Below are 14,239 nucleotides of genomic sequence, written 5' to 3'. Positions count from 1 at the left end.
ATGAACTGACAGAGCCCCTGGAAATGAGGCGCTTTCTGCGCCGATGGGCCCGCGTGTCTTCGTGAGCTCGGACGTGTAGCCTCTTGACGCGTGGCTGGGCCAGGGTGGACGCCAGACTCCCACTTGAGCACCCCACTGCAGGGGGGCATACCTGTGGGCCCCAACCTCCACACCGTCCTCCTGCACGGGCCGTTTTAGAACTTTGTCTAGAACTTACTCTGATTCCCGTCAGTGTCCCCAAGACTGAAAAGGGACGTGATGAAACATCCAGGCCAGGGGACATTAGCGGCGGCACCCCGGGTCACCCAGTCCCCCAGTAAAAAGGGGCAGCGTGGGTACGGCAACCCTGGCCCCTGGGGTTCCGCATTCGGAGCTTCTCCTCTGCAGCAGCAGCTGCTCCTGCCGGAACGCGTCCTCGGATGAATAGCCCACTGTGGTCCCTGCCTGTCCGCCCTCAGACTTAGCACCTTTTCAGGGCCCACAGGTCTTCCCCGCAACCCCCAGAGCCTGAGTTAACCCCGCCGCTCTTTCCGCACGAGCCCCTCACGCCCTGGCCCCTGCCGAGGAGCTCCTACCGGTCTCAGCTGAGGCAACCCCGTGGGCGGCCCCTCCCCCGCCACCGATCGGTGCTGGGAAGGAGCACCTTGGGCCCCTCTGCTCTGTCACAGTGACCGTTTCCTCTCCTTCCAGCTGTCGCTGTGACTGGTAGCTGCTGTGGTTCCCTCTGTAACTCATGGCCCCCCGAGAGAGAGGAGGCTCCGTCGGCACAGGGTTTTTGTGCACATCCGGATTCTGGGGCCTGGGACTGGCCCCGGGACGTTTCACGGAACAAGTGATTAAACGGGGGAATGAGTTCGGAGACTCTCAGGAGATGCTGTTTTGAAAAGTTGCCCCAGAAGTCACACCTTTTGACTATGGGCCCAAACCCCCTTTGCGCCTCTGTGTGTGGATGTTGGGGAGAAACTCCACCGGCGCACGTTTCTGCCTTTCTGCTCTTGCCCTTGCCAGCACGTCGCCCGCTTGGTCTGCTGCAACGTTTCCTCTGTCCGTTCCCAGGGTGCCGTGGGCCCTGCGGGCATTTTCACACGTCGTCTAAGGAAGCATCTACCTCGTACAGAGTTCCTTCTAAATTTAGACGAGGCCCCGATGTTTTCAATTCATCTTCGATCACTACACCGAGAGAGGTTTCTAAATGACTGTCCCCCGGTGGCCGTGGCGGCCCTGCTGGGTTGGGCTTCCCAGCAGTGGCCAGAGAGACTCAGGCCCAGGTTCTGCTCTGGGACCAGCTGTGTGTGATTCTGGCAAGTCACTGGACGCCCTGCTCCATCATCTCTGCGAGCTGGGGCGTCGTCCAGGGCCCCGAGAAGCAGCCCCAGCATTCCCGGCTCCAGCAGACCACTCCCAGGCCCGGAGCGAACATTCGGCAGCTTCTGCCTGTGCCGCTGTCAACCCCGCAGGCCCCAGGGGCCAGGGTTTCCTGCGTGAGACCGGCATGTTGTGAACAGGGAGCTGTATGTTATCAGTTGTGAAAGATTTAACCCCCTCAGAAAGCTGAAATGCTACAAGGCACATAAGCCCCTCACCTCGATTCCTCCAGTGTTATCGTGCCGCATCTGCTTTCCGTCTCAGGTTCTCTTTCTCTTTATTTAAACGTATAGTTTATATTTTTCTTTGGGTGCACTGTTTAGACATTCTGACACCCGACCTCCAAAGGCATCAGCACGTACCTCCTAAAACTAGCAGGTTCTCCCACATAGTGACAATGTCATTATCACACCCGAGGAAAGTGGTGTTGACACACTATGACCGAACACGCGGTCTGTACATGGGAACGCGCCCCACCGTCCCAGTAATATTCTTCCTGGTCCTTCTCCCCGGGTCACGCGTTGTGTTTGGTCGCCGTGTTTTCTGAGTCAACTTTAATCTCCAAGCTGTTTTTCATCCCTTTCCCAGTTTCTCCTGGCGGAGCAGAGCCAGGGGCCGTGTGCCTCGTCCTGGGAGGCTGGTGGGCAGCTCCCTTCTGTAGAGGGGCTTTGATGCCACTATTTTAAGCCTCTGCCAATTAAAACCTAGTCCACGGCAGAGCAGGGCCAGGAGCTCGGCTCCGGGGTTGACGTGGCAGCAACATAAGGAAGCAGAAATCATTGGGAAACCCAGAAAAGAGAAGCTGCTGCTCCTTGGACCCCGTGAGTTCCAGGGGCCGTGAGCACAGCCCCTCGGCCTCCTCGGCCTTTTAAAGCGAGACGAGAACGTCCCAGGCTCGGAAAGCCGGAACGCGGCCTGCCCCCTCAGGGCCCAGCTGCCTGCGCTCCCGGTGCCTTGCGGAGAGCTCCCTAAAGCCGCGCTCGCCCCTGTCCCTGCAGGGGGAAGGCTGCTCAGCGCGGTTACTGAAAACAGGAACCTGCCCCTCTGCGAGGCCCGCGCCTTCCTCGTTTCTCACAGAGGAAGCGAGCGGCGTGTGTGGCAACTGCTGCTCGTCCCGATAGCATGGGCTTGCCTACGCCCCTGGGAGGCCCGGCTGCCCGCCCACTCCGCCGGACCCACCGCAGCTGATGCAGAGGCGCTGACGGCGACCCTGGCACCCCCTCGTCGGCTACTCCCAGGGGAGACCATGTCCAGCCTGTGAAGGTATCTTGGGGGATGTGGCAGGGGCCGGGCGGGGAGAGATGTCAGGAGCCCTTAGATACACAGCGGGCAGGGGGGTGACGTCTGGGAGACAGAGAAGCTCTCGGTGAGAACGGGCAGGGCACCGTCTGCGGGGAGGCCCAGTGCCTCACTCAGGGCGCAGCACATCCCAGCTGCTCGGTGGGCGTTTAGTGCACAATTATACGACCCGGAGGGCTGGGGAGCTGGGGCCGGCACGGTCCTGCCCGGGGAGCCTCTGAGCCTGCAGAACAGCCTGGCACACAGCGGGCTTCTTACTAGGGACGGCTGCTGCTTGCGGTCAGACTTCTGGCCGTGTGGCCTTGGGCAAGCCAGCCTAAGCTCTCCAGGCCTTTATTTGCTCCTCTGTGAAGTGACAGCAATGGGATTTCCATCCACACAGGTAGTGGGTGGATGGTATGTGCTAAGATATGCAAAGTGCCCGCCAGTCTCAGACGCAAAGAAGGCGATTGATAAATTCTATTCGTAAGGAGTGCTGGTGTCTAAAGGTGCACAGTGCCCAGACAGGCTGAACGCTCCTCGCGGTGCTTGTGGGAGTTTGGCGGCGTGAGCCTTCTTCGGGAAAACGCCAGCCACGGCTGATATAACGAGCAGTAAACACCAGAGGATGCAGTGTGCGCATGCACGGGGCAGGTAGGATCACTGAGGATGTGGGGGAGTAGGTTTCTCTCAGGGACATGGCACACTCCCCATTCTCTAAGGTTCCTAGGTGTCCAGAAGTCCTGGTGTGTCAGGGAAATGACCATGGCTCTGGGCTCAGAATGTCCTGATTTGGGGTCACGTACGCCAAAGGGAAGGGACAATGTCTCCCACGCCAAGTGGCTGGGGGAGGCGCGTTGCATGAAAAGCTATTTTCCTACAGCCCTCAGGACAATTCTGTAAGACTGCAATCATTATTTGCTTTTGACAAATAAGAAAACGAAACTCAGAGAGGTTAGGTGGTTCGGCCGAGTCCCACAGCAGGGACGGGCTCCGAGGGCGGAGGTGGGGGTGGAGAGAGCCTCCGTGAGAGTGAGGATGTGAAGGGCCGGACTGTGCATGTAAAGCAGTGCTCTTCGTGTGGGGAGCAACACGCCGTATTCTGCGAATTGTCACTCTGTGGTTTGCTCTGAGATGCTGAGCCGCAAGTCTCTAAACTGGGCTGTGGTCCTTTTAAAATTGGGGAGGTTAAGACCAAATCAAAGTTCTTGCAAAATCTTTTGCAACGGATACTCTCTAGGTAGGAGAATGCTATTCAAGAGCACTTAATATGTTCTGACCAGCACACTGCTACTAACACTAAACACCCGTGGGACGGACAGACTGAAATCTGATCTAGACTGCAGCACCTGAAACAGATGTGGAAGAAGAGCAGTCGGACGGCTGCTCTGACTGAAAGTCTCAGAGACGGAAAGTCTCTGACTCAGTCGGCCGCCCCCTAGCCAACGTTCTGGGCCAGCCGCCAACGCGCTGTGCGACTGTGGGCAAGTCACTTTGCCTCTCTGAGCGTAGTTTCCTTTTCTTAAAAAGGCGGCCAGCTTCCTCATGTGTCTGTAACAAGATTAAATTATGTTCCACATGTCGGAGACGCTAAATACTGAACCATGGCTATTAATATCAATCTAAGCCCAGACGATGGGAGGACATCAACTGGCTCGGGCGCTCCTGGGCTGTGTCACTGCAGCGGGAAACACGGCGCGGCCCCCTCCTCCATGCTCCCGGGTGCTTGCTTCTGCGTGCTCCCCGGTCTGACACAGTCAATGACCTTCCCGGGTCTGCACTGCAGCAAACCAAAATCATTTTCCTAATACAGAAAAAAATTTCCCCGCTCTGAGTTTAGAGAGCGGGCAATGTAGTTCAAGGGGAGTGTACTTCTTAAAGACTTAGAAATTATTCATTCTGGTAAACCCCAGCCGGCTTCCTGCACTCATAAATGCTGCTTGATTTTAATTTTTCATTTGACATTCAGCAAGCATTTATGTCCCCCAGCTCTGAGAGAGGCTGGAGCTTAAAAACCTCATTAAAAATTCCCAGCACGTCGAGACAGACCATTTGGCTCTCGTCAGCAACCTGAGGGCCCTGGCAGGACTTTCGTCCAGCCACCCATCCCCTCATCTGTCCATCCCTTCCACTAATAAATATGCATGGAGCCCACGCCATGTGACTGACTCTCTCCTAAGGAAATAGCACTCTGGGTCCAAACCACTTCCTCCCATCTGAGCACCGCCAGGGGAGGGGGCTCGTTTCGTTACAGTAACTCGGCTACAGACAGAACCTGGGGCCTCAAGGGCTCAGCGACTCACTTCTGTTGTCAAACAGCTTGGCGCAGTCCCAGTTCCCCGCTCAGCACCTTCCAGGCAGCTGAGGCCGTGGCCGGAGGAGGACTCAGGTCGCAGAGGGGTGCGGGAGGAGCTGGGAGACTCCCGGGACTTCAGAAGGAAGTGGGGGCTGTCCTCCCGACTGTCCCGGGCGGGGGTGGGGGGAATGACCACCTTGAGAGGGACAGGCCGCCCCTGAGAGCCCAGCCCGGTCCAGGCTCTGTACAGACGACACCTCCAGCCACCGAAGGTGTGCCACTGCACTAAGTGAGCACATGCTATGTGCCGGGCACCTGCTCGGTCGTGGTTCTTCACTGAGGACTGTAACAGCACGGACTGGGTGCTCAGGGAGTTTACAGCCTGGGGGCTGCAAACACTTCGAGAAATGGATACACGATGACGAGTGGGGGTGTGTGCTACGTAGGGAGCAAGCCGGCCCCGAAACAGAGGTCAGAGGGGCCCCGGTGGAGTCAGTCAAGTCTGTTAAATGTTAATGGCCACCCTAACCCTGGGAGGTGGCCACACTCCCTCCTGATTTACAGAGGTGCCAGTTCCCCCTTCTTCTCCCCACGTGGCCCTCCAAGTCACATGCACAACTGGTTTAAAACTCACATCCTCCGAATACAAATTCCAAGCACCCGAAGTGTCAGGACCCAGTTCTCGATTTACTGCTGAGTCAATACACAGACGGGCCCATCCACTGGATACCTATCGTGTACCTGGCCCTCTAGCACGCAGAGAAGCAGCAACGCGAGCTTGTCACAATAAAGGACAGAGACGGCTTTCTGCCATCCTCCATCCAATCCCTGTGCCCGACAGTGTAGCAGTTAAGGGCCGGCCGGGCTCCGATCCTGGCTCCTCCTCTTACCAGCTGGGTGACCCCAGACAAGTTACATAAATGCTCTGACCTCGGCTTCCTGCTATTCACAAGGCACAGTGAGAGCGACAGGTCTCTCCCGGGCACCCTGACCCTTCCGCTTCCATCTGCCGCGGCTCGTCTCCTTAAGGAACACCCGCCGTGTTCCGGCCGGGACCCAAACTGCATCTGAGGTCTCTGTCCTCGCAGCGCCCCGTCACTCATCAAACAGAGACACGGACACTTGCGGAAATGACTGTCCTCTTTGAGGGCCATGCGTGTGTTCTGAGCGGGGGGGGGAGAGAAAGGGGAGCTGAAAAGGGGGTGGGTGGGTGAGTGAGGGGCGGGGACCCTGAGCAGGCGTACACGCAGAGTAGGCTCAGTGCACGCAGAGGCTGTCAGGAGGCAGAAGATACTGTGGATTTCTATCTCGTGCGACGCATGTGGGAGCCACACTGGCGGTTCGCGCGTGTGGACACGAAGCGACACCGAGTCTGGCAGGGAAACGTGACGCGGCAAAGCGACCGCTGACTCGACAGTCCCCGGGCCCTGACGTCAGACCGCCGTCGGCACCGCCCGCGACTCCCCGCCCACCCCCCCTCGAACGAAGCCTGCATTTTTCTAGGGTCCACGTTTGAAACGAAAGGAAAAAGCCCACTTTGACCTGTTTCCCCACGCTGCGAAACGGGGCATCTGTGTCACCTAATATCGAAATAGTTGTCTTGACGGCTGCTTTTCCGTTGCGAACGTTGATGGCGTCAGCCGGCTTGCAGGCGCTGGGGGCGTCCGGGGCCTGGCCGGGGGTCTAAACCCATGGGCAGCCTGGTTTTGGGCAGGAAATGGGTTCCGGGTCCAACAGAGTCACAGACATGGTAGCACCGTATCCCACCAGCCCTGTGTCTTGGGGGGGACCCCTGTGCAGGAAAGGCTGATCTAGAAAAGAAAGAACTGGGGGGACTGTTACTTTTGATTTCAATGAGCAAATAAAGCCAGACGCTGCTTCCCAGACCCCCGCCGGGCCTGGGCAGGGAAGGCACGTCCCTGGTCACATGGCCTGTCTGTGCAGGGACGAGCCTCGGAGACCCCTGTCGCGTGCTCACCCTGTAACACCTGCCTTCTAATCCCAACTCCGGAGAACTCAGCAAGGCAGAGACGGCTATGTCTGTCTCTAAATCAGAGACAACGGAAAGAAGTTCAGCGGCTTAATAAGGGGTAAAACTGGAACTTTCCCTAGCACCAGCTCGCCCCAAAGCTGGCTTCTTCCTATCATATCCTGAAATGACCATAAAATGGTTTAGACTCTATAAGATCCTGGTCTTAGGGGAAGCTGGGTCTCCCTGCTAGCCCCCTGGCTAGTCTCCTGGGCTCCCCGAGGTAGAAGGGCTCAGGACACAGGCTCACGGACGCAGGCGTCAGACCTGAGAGCCCAGCTGACAAACGGACGATGGCTCTCCTGCGGCGGACAGAGCGCTGCACACGCATACAGAGCCCTGTCCAAACTCGCCGAGTGCGCCTGAGCAGGTTGCTTGCCCTCTCTGAGCCTTTCCTGTGTAACAACATGAGGACACTGAATTGCTACTTTCCCATCGGAGCTCTAGGAAGGTCTAGGATGAGGGTGTGGTATCGGGAGGCAGCGAGAGGCCAGAGTGCTGCCCCTACCCCCCCCCCCTCCACCGGCCCCAGATAGTGGCTTGCCCTCGTCTATTTTATGCTTGGAGCTTCTGCAGCGACTTTCTTAGGGCGGGTTTCCAGCCAGCGCACGCCTGGACTGCCTTGGCTGAGCAGATCCCAGGGTCCCCTCCACGTGGCTCTCGGGGCCCCTGGCTTCGCACCGGGCAGGAGGGGGAGGCAGCGGGGTGGTGGTGCGTCTTTCTGAGCTGGCTCCCCGCTCTCCATGGGTCCTGACCTGCCTGGTGCCCCAGGGCCCCAGCAGAACCGCAGCCTCCCTTGCCACTCGGGGAAAGGAGGACAAGGCGGCGTTGGTTGGCAGGGCTGCAGCTGCACCTGCCCCAAGAGGAGAGCAGGGCACAATGTGGGTCACAGGGCAGGTGCACCTGTCGAGCGAGGTCAGGATGTGGTGGGGTACCCCCGGAAACCCTGCAAGATCCTTGGCAGGGAAACCAACTGATGTCAAGCCCTGTCCCCGCTCTCACTGTCCCTGTGGCAGAGCGCCACGACACGGGCAGCACCGGGCAGGTCCCAAGTCAACAGGGAGGGCAATGGGTACCAGTCACAGAGCAGGATAGCTGAGGCCGAAGGGCCATGAATCACTGTCTGGCCCAGCCTTTCCCCATTGTATGTGAGGGCCTTGAGGCAGGGCCCCACCCGCTCAGCCTGCGCGGTGAGCTGGCTGACCCCCCAGCCCTGGGAGGAGTCGGCGTTCGTAAACCTTTAGCTATCCTTTCTCGCCAAACTAATCTTTGCATTGGATGTAATCTGTCATTTAGTCCTCGGAACAGTCCCGCAGGGCATGTACTTAGACCTCAGGCTTATGGGTCTGAAAAACCGAGGCTCAGAGAAGTGCAGTAGCTTCCCACGGGACACACCGCCAGCGAGGGCGGGCAGTGGCTGGAATCTGAGCGCAGTCCGGCCCGCTTTTAAAACACCTTCCACGTCTCCCTCGTTCTTCCCAGGCCCTGCTCACGCATGCAGAAGGAACCTGGAGATCGCAGAAAGGTTCACCTTGGAGACATGTTGGGAATAATTTCCTTTAATGTTTTTCTGCATGTGTGCATCAAGGATTTATAAAATCAGGATGGTGCCAACACAGCTAGTTTTTCTTTCCTTCCCCCCAGAGCATGACCATCCTCTCAAACGGTGTTGTGACGTTTTCCGCACGGCTCACCGTGGCCCCCTGACCACGCCCGGACACCGGACAGTGGCCTTGGCTGCCGAGATCTGAGCGGGCCACAGCCAGGCTCCCCTCCTCTCCCTGCCACTCCCCACGGCCAGACCCCCAGGCCTGGGCTTCCAGATATCGCCGCCCGACATCCACAAGACCCCTTGGGACCTCTGTGTCCCTTGCACTAAAGAGTCGCCCAGAAGTTTCCCATCCCCGATGGGTGCTTCAATGACCTTTGAAAATCACTTTCCTGTTGCACTCATAGACCACCGGTTTCGGAGTCAGCCACACCTGGCGTGAACCCCAGCCCTCCCTCTTCCTGGTCCTGTGGCCTCGGACAGGTCACCTCCTTTACCTCACCTGTGCGGTGGAGCTGCACTGCGAGCCACCCACAGCGCGGCAGCTGTAAAGGGCTCAGCCCCGCGCCTGCCCGGTGTGGGGTGAGAGGAGACCGCTGGGAAGGAGGTGGGGCCGAGGTTCGGGAAGGCTGCTGGGGTTGGGCTACAGTGAGCGGGAGAGCCCCACTTGTGGCCTCCCGCACGCACGGTCGAAGCAGATCCTGCGAGTGGGCTGGGGGCCGTCACCCTTTGCGGGAGACATTCAGAGGCCGAAGGGGGGGCCGAGTCCCTGAGTGGGTTTGCACATTCCCGCTGTCACCACGGTGTTTCGGCCGCCCCTGGTTTTACCAGAGTCCAGACCTGCCTGCGCTCGGCGGAGCACCCCCTTGGCACGCTGTGAGGCGGTTCAGGCGACCCTCCCTTCCAACAGCGAGGTCCGGGGGAGCCTGACCCCCGTGTTTACGAGATAATGCAGAGCACACGCTGAGAGGGGCCCTGGGCTGGTCCGGCAGAAACCTCGCCGGCGCGGGCACGTCCCACATTCCTGCCGGCAACTCCCTGCCGGCCGTGACCCCTCCGTACCGTGCGTCCCCTCTCACGGTGGCCCGCCGTTCCCTGACCCGGGTTCTTGGTGATCTCGTCCCCGTGGAGAGACGAAGCGTGGCCCTGGAGAAAGGACTCGGGTTCTGAAGTCAGGAGAGGTAGGTGGGCCCCTGCGCTTCCAGCTCTGGGGGCGTGCACTGCCGAGCTCCCTGGCTGACCTCCACCGGAGGAGGCAGAGCAGGAACCTCTCTCCGCCTGGGGGGACGCTGGAGGAGGCCTGAACGCAATGGCGGCTGCCGACTGCCCGCCGGGAGGGCTGGCCGCAGAGCACACACGAACTGCCCCCCCCCAACCCGGACAGACAGTAAGACAAGATTTGCTTTCCGTCTAACGGGACTTCATACGAAAGGGATGACGGTCCTTCTCTCTTATTAATAATGTTCCAAAAGTCACTGAGTCTTGATTGCTAGAGTTAATTAAGTGGCTCTCTCTTTGGAGAGAATCTTTTCCCCTCTTCTCATTTGGCAAGAGGAGCAAACGGAGGCCCGAGTTCACACACAGAGGACAGCGCTGGTCCGAAGGCTGCGGGGAGCGGGGGAGAAGGGGCAGGAGGCCAGCTCTGATCCTCGGACAGCACAAAGCCAAGGGGGAGCGAGATCAAGAACTTTTAGCGCCAGAGTTAATTAACTCATTTCTCTGCTGCCCTCTCCTCATTGTTTCTCGAAGCAATTATGTCTCCTACCCTCTCCCACCTCCGGCTCCCGCATAAAACTGTCACAGATGAAATCAAATTGTTCAGCCATTTCATTAGGGAGACTCCGGCTCTCATTCTCTGGGGCATTTTTCACTCTCATCCAATCAAAGTCTCTTTCGGAGAAGTTAACTCCTTCCTGGAGACCACAGGAAGCCGGTGAGCGCCACTGAGGGGCTGGTGCGCCGGGTGGGCGTCTCTGACCAGTGCGGGATGTGGTGAGCCGGGGCCAGGGCCCAGGCCCCGGCCCGCGCGCTGACCGCCAGACAGACAGGGCGAGGGCGCGTGTCGGAGTACAAGACCTCAGACGCCTGGGACCTACTGCACCTTTCTCATCTCTTGACCCCGGGTATGTTTCTTTTCTTGGAGGGCCCCCAGCTTTCCCAGCTGAAAATTGCAAGTTTTGAGTCTTTTTTGCCCTGTGCTAGAGTCCATGAGTCCCCCCAACTAGCACTCGGATGTCTGAGGGTTACCAAGCTGTTGGAAGAGCGGTGGAGTCAGAGCTCACTTGCACGGGTAACCAAGTCTTTTCCCGAGGAGTGTGCAGGGGTTGTGGTGTAAAGGAAGGGCTGGGGTGGACATGAGAGCCGGAGGCCACTGCTTGGCAGTGACTCAGAGGAGAGGACGGAGCAGGGGGAAGAGAAGACAGGCCAGGGGGACGGGGCCCGGGGGTGTATGGAGGGGTGGGGTATGACACCCCAAGCGGGTGCCCTGGGCACAGGGTTAAAGGAGCAAGACTCTGTCTTTGTTGGTCCTTGACACCAAGTGCCAGGCGATAGGAAAGAGGATGGCACTGTTAGGAGAGTGGGGGTCAGTGCAGTGTGCTGCGGCATGGGGACACGAGAGAGAATGAGCGGGGGAGGCCTGCACACACAGTTCAGGGTCATCTCTGCAAGATGGGCCTGCTCGGGCCTCGCCGCACAGGTCCTGGCAGCTTTCTGCAGCAGGCCAACGGCCTTGGCAATGACAGACGGGGAGGCTGGGGCACAGGGGTGACTGGTGGGCTCCAGGAAGGCACTGGGAATAGGACAGAGATGGAGGGAGGCCTCGATGGGACATCTGTGCACACTACTCAGCTGTCAGCTCCTCCGAGTCAGAGGCTGCTGGCTTTGCCCCTGCCCCGACACACCTGAGGGGGGTGGGACCACGGGGGCCTCCCTTTCACAGGGGCGGGCTCAGTGCCCAGCAGGGCAGACCCTCGGGGAGTGTCTGCTGGACTGCAGGGGGGAGGCTTCTTGTCTTTCTACCAGGCACGGGTCCCAAGCACACTTTCGGAGCACTGTTTTTCTTGCCTTCGTGCGACAGGCTAGGGGCTGGGGACCAAGGAAACTTGTCCCTGTCGCTGGAGCCAGGCCGATGCGGTGAAAGCCTGCCAGCCTGCAGGAGAGGCCCTGCCGGGGTCGGAGTGTCCCCTTGGCTGTATCGGGGCGGGGCAGGCATGGTGGAGAAAGAAGGGCCAGCCTCGCACCAGGAGCGGCTCACCCTCACACGCTGCCCTGCTGTTTCTGGGCGCAGAGACCTGGGCAATCAGAGAGAGATGGAATTCTTAACTTTGAACGCGAGGCCCGTTCCGGCCACACCGCCTACGGTGCAGAATGAGCTTATGGTTTTTGCAAACTCTGTAATCGCCTCAAGAGCAGCACCTTCCTATTATACTATATTCCTTTGAGCTATAACTGACCAGTGGTTCATATAAACATTTGAAACATATTCACTTCCAGAAAGCCCTCGCTTTGGGTTTCCTTGTTCCCTAATCCACGGAGCATCCCGTCTCTCCCTTCCTCCTCTCAAGAGGGAAGTGGTGCGGCCTTTGGAAGGCCTCGCTCGGAGAGCACACAGCGTGTCCCACCACAGTCTGGGGGGAAGTGTGCGGAGGAAGGCTCTGAGGCCGCGTGGGGTGGGCCTGGCTGACTTGCGGACCCTCTCAGACGCCTGAGGCCTTGATCCCAAATGGCAGACAGAGAACGGGAGGCAACGCAAGAGTCTCTAGATGGGCTGTACCTGGCGGGGTGGGGGCAGGGGAGGGGGGGGAGGGTGCCACAGCAGCCTCTCTCCCTGTCCCCAGGAGACGGATGCCGCAGAGCCGTGGGCGTGGCCTCTGGGCTCCCGGCAGCGGGGAGGGCAGCTTTATTTTGCGGTCACCTGAGTCCCTTTCTGAGACCCTTGGGTGAGGCCCACAGTCTGAATGCTCATCTTCCGGGACGATCGGAAAAGGCACGTGGAATGGCGGTAACTCGCGTGGGCTCTTCTGTCGGGTCACGCTAAGTGTTTCTCGTGGTTTACCCGTCCATTTTGCAGCCACGACCTGATGTCATTTTCTTACTATTCCCCACAACAGGCAGGAAGAGGTCGTTAACGTGCCCAAGGTCACCTAGCCTGTGTGTTCCAATACAGAACCTGAACCGTTATGGAACAAACCAGAGATCGAGCATCTGTGGTTCAAACCCCAGCCCCGTGGTTACAGGTTACGTGCTGTGTGACCTTAGATAAGTCCCCTACCCTCTCTGAGACTCCGTTTCCTTCACTGCATTGGGGTTAGGGTGCAGGGACTTGACAATAATCGAAGGTATATAATGAAATCTGTATAGATTTCACTATACAGTGCAATGGAATGTTACTGAACCATTGAAAAGAATGAAATCTTGCCATTTGCCACGACACGGATGGACCTGGAGGGCGTTCAGCTCAGCGAGATAAGTCAGACAGGGGAAGACAAGGAGCACATGATCTCACTTATACGTGAGATCTAAAGAACAAAATAAACAGACAAAACCGAGACAAACTCCCAGCAGAGAGAATAAACTGGTGGTCGCCAGCTAGGAGGGCGGTTGGTGGGCTGAATAAAAAAAGGGGAAAGGATTAAGAAGTATCAATTGCCAGTCACAAAAATAGTCACCGAGCTGTCAAGTAGAACATAGCAGATACAGTCAATACTACTGTAATGACTACACATGGTCTCAGGGTGATCACCTCGTAGGTTCTATAAATGTCAAATCGCTATGCCATGCACCTGAAACTAATATAATACTGTGTATCAACTGGCGCTGGAAAACAATTTTTTAAAAAGTACCGGCAGATGTAAAACTGTGACGCACACAGCACATTTGAGGTTGTATTGTGGAGTTCTCCTTTTGCACCGTCTGTTCAGGCATGCTGGGGAGCTCGAACAGAAGAGAGAATGGTGCAGCAGAAAGCGCCCCCCCCGCCGTCTGGGTCCGAAAGCAGCGCCCAGCGCAGCGCTGGGTGCCAGAGCCCAGGGCGCAGCCTTGGGAGTGAGAGGCCCCACAGGCCACGTGACCCTCCGAGGCTCTCACACAAACACTGCTGGCAGCTCTCTGTCACCCGGCATGCAAGGGAATGGAAACTTTCGCCACCAACAGCATTTGCTAGCAACTTCCCTCTCTGCGGTTTTTCTCTGTCATTCCCTTGATAAAAGAACTCGCGCTGAGTAAATGCAACCAACATTCTCGAATCTCATCTTCACATGAAAACAGCCGCCCTTCAAGAGCAGGCCGCCTGAACCATGAGGCACGATGCGCCGTGAACCGGGCGCTTCCCCACCCGGCAGGCTGGGCGCGTGGCTGACTGTCTGTGTGTACCCCCTGTGTCGCAGGCTTCGCCAGCCGTCCGCAGCCCGGGGAGCAAGCGAGATGGGGAACAGCGTGAGGTCCGCCCCGGCGCCTCCCGAGAGGACTCTGCCCTGCCCCGATGGTAAGTCTGGCTGCTCCGGTGCGACGCCTAACCCTGCCCCACACGCGCTCGGGGCAAAGGGTGTGTGGCGCATAGCTTGCTCTGTCACAATGAAATGTTTAAAAGGACCGGGCGGTGGCACCCTGGGCGGGTGCCGATCTGCTGGCGTCTGGGGACGAGCCCCTGAGAAGGGCTGGTTCAATCCCCTCGCTTTACAGGCAGAGGAAACGGAGGCCCGCCGCGGGAACGTGAGCTCTT

General features: G+C 58.4%; 2 protein-coding genes across 5 annotated transcripts in view; one reads left to right on the top strand and one right to left on the bottom strand.

Annotated features, from left to right (window-relative positions):
• Window positions 1-14,239, bottom strand: part of TG (thyroglobulin) — a 200,618-nt gene that overhangs the window by 48,278 nt on the left and 138,101 nt on the right. The gene's annotated exons all lie outside the window — the stretch shown is intronic.
• Window positions 1-14,239, top strand: part of SLA (Src like adaptor) — a 75,582-nt gene that overhangs the window by 40,305 nt on the left and 21,038 nt on the right. The window contains exons 1-2 of one of the 4 annotated variants that reach the window (XM_045861236.1): window positions 2,222-2,628; window positions 13,905-14,002. In XM_045861236.1, coding sequence (XP_045717192.1) covers window positions 13,942-14,002 — 61 coding nt within the window. In that variant the 5' untranslated portion in view covers window positions 2,222-2,628; window positions 13,905-13,941. Of the gene's footprint in view, window positions 1-2,221; window positions 2,629-3,278; window positions 3,298-13,739; window positions 14,003-14,239 lie in introns of those variants that run through there. The other 3 variants (XM_045861235.1, XM_045861234.1, XM_045861233.1) reach the window with 3 other exon arrangements.

This window comes from Phyllostomus hastatus, unplaced genomic scaffold (assembly GCF_019186645.2).
Source record: "Phyllostomus hastatus isolate PE091 unplaced genomic scaffold, TTU_PhHast_1.1 phas_scaffold_21, whole genome shotgun sequence".
In the NCBI taxonomy this organism is placed as follows: domain Eukaryota; kingdom Metazoa; phylum Chordata; class Mammalia; order Chiroptera; family Phyllostomidae; genus Phyllostomus; species Phyllostomus hastatus.
This window is presented reverse-complemented; position numbering and strand designations above follow the sequence as displayed.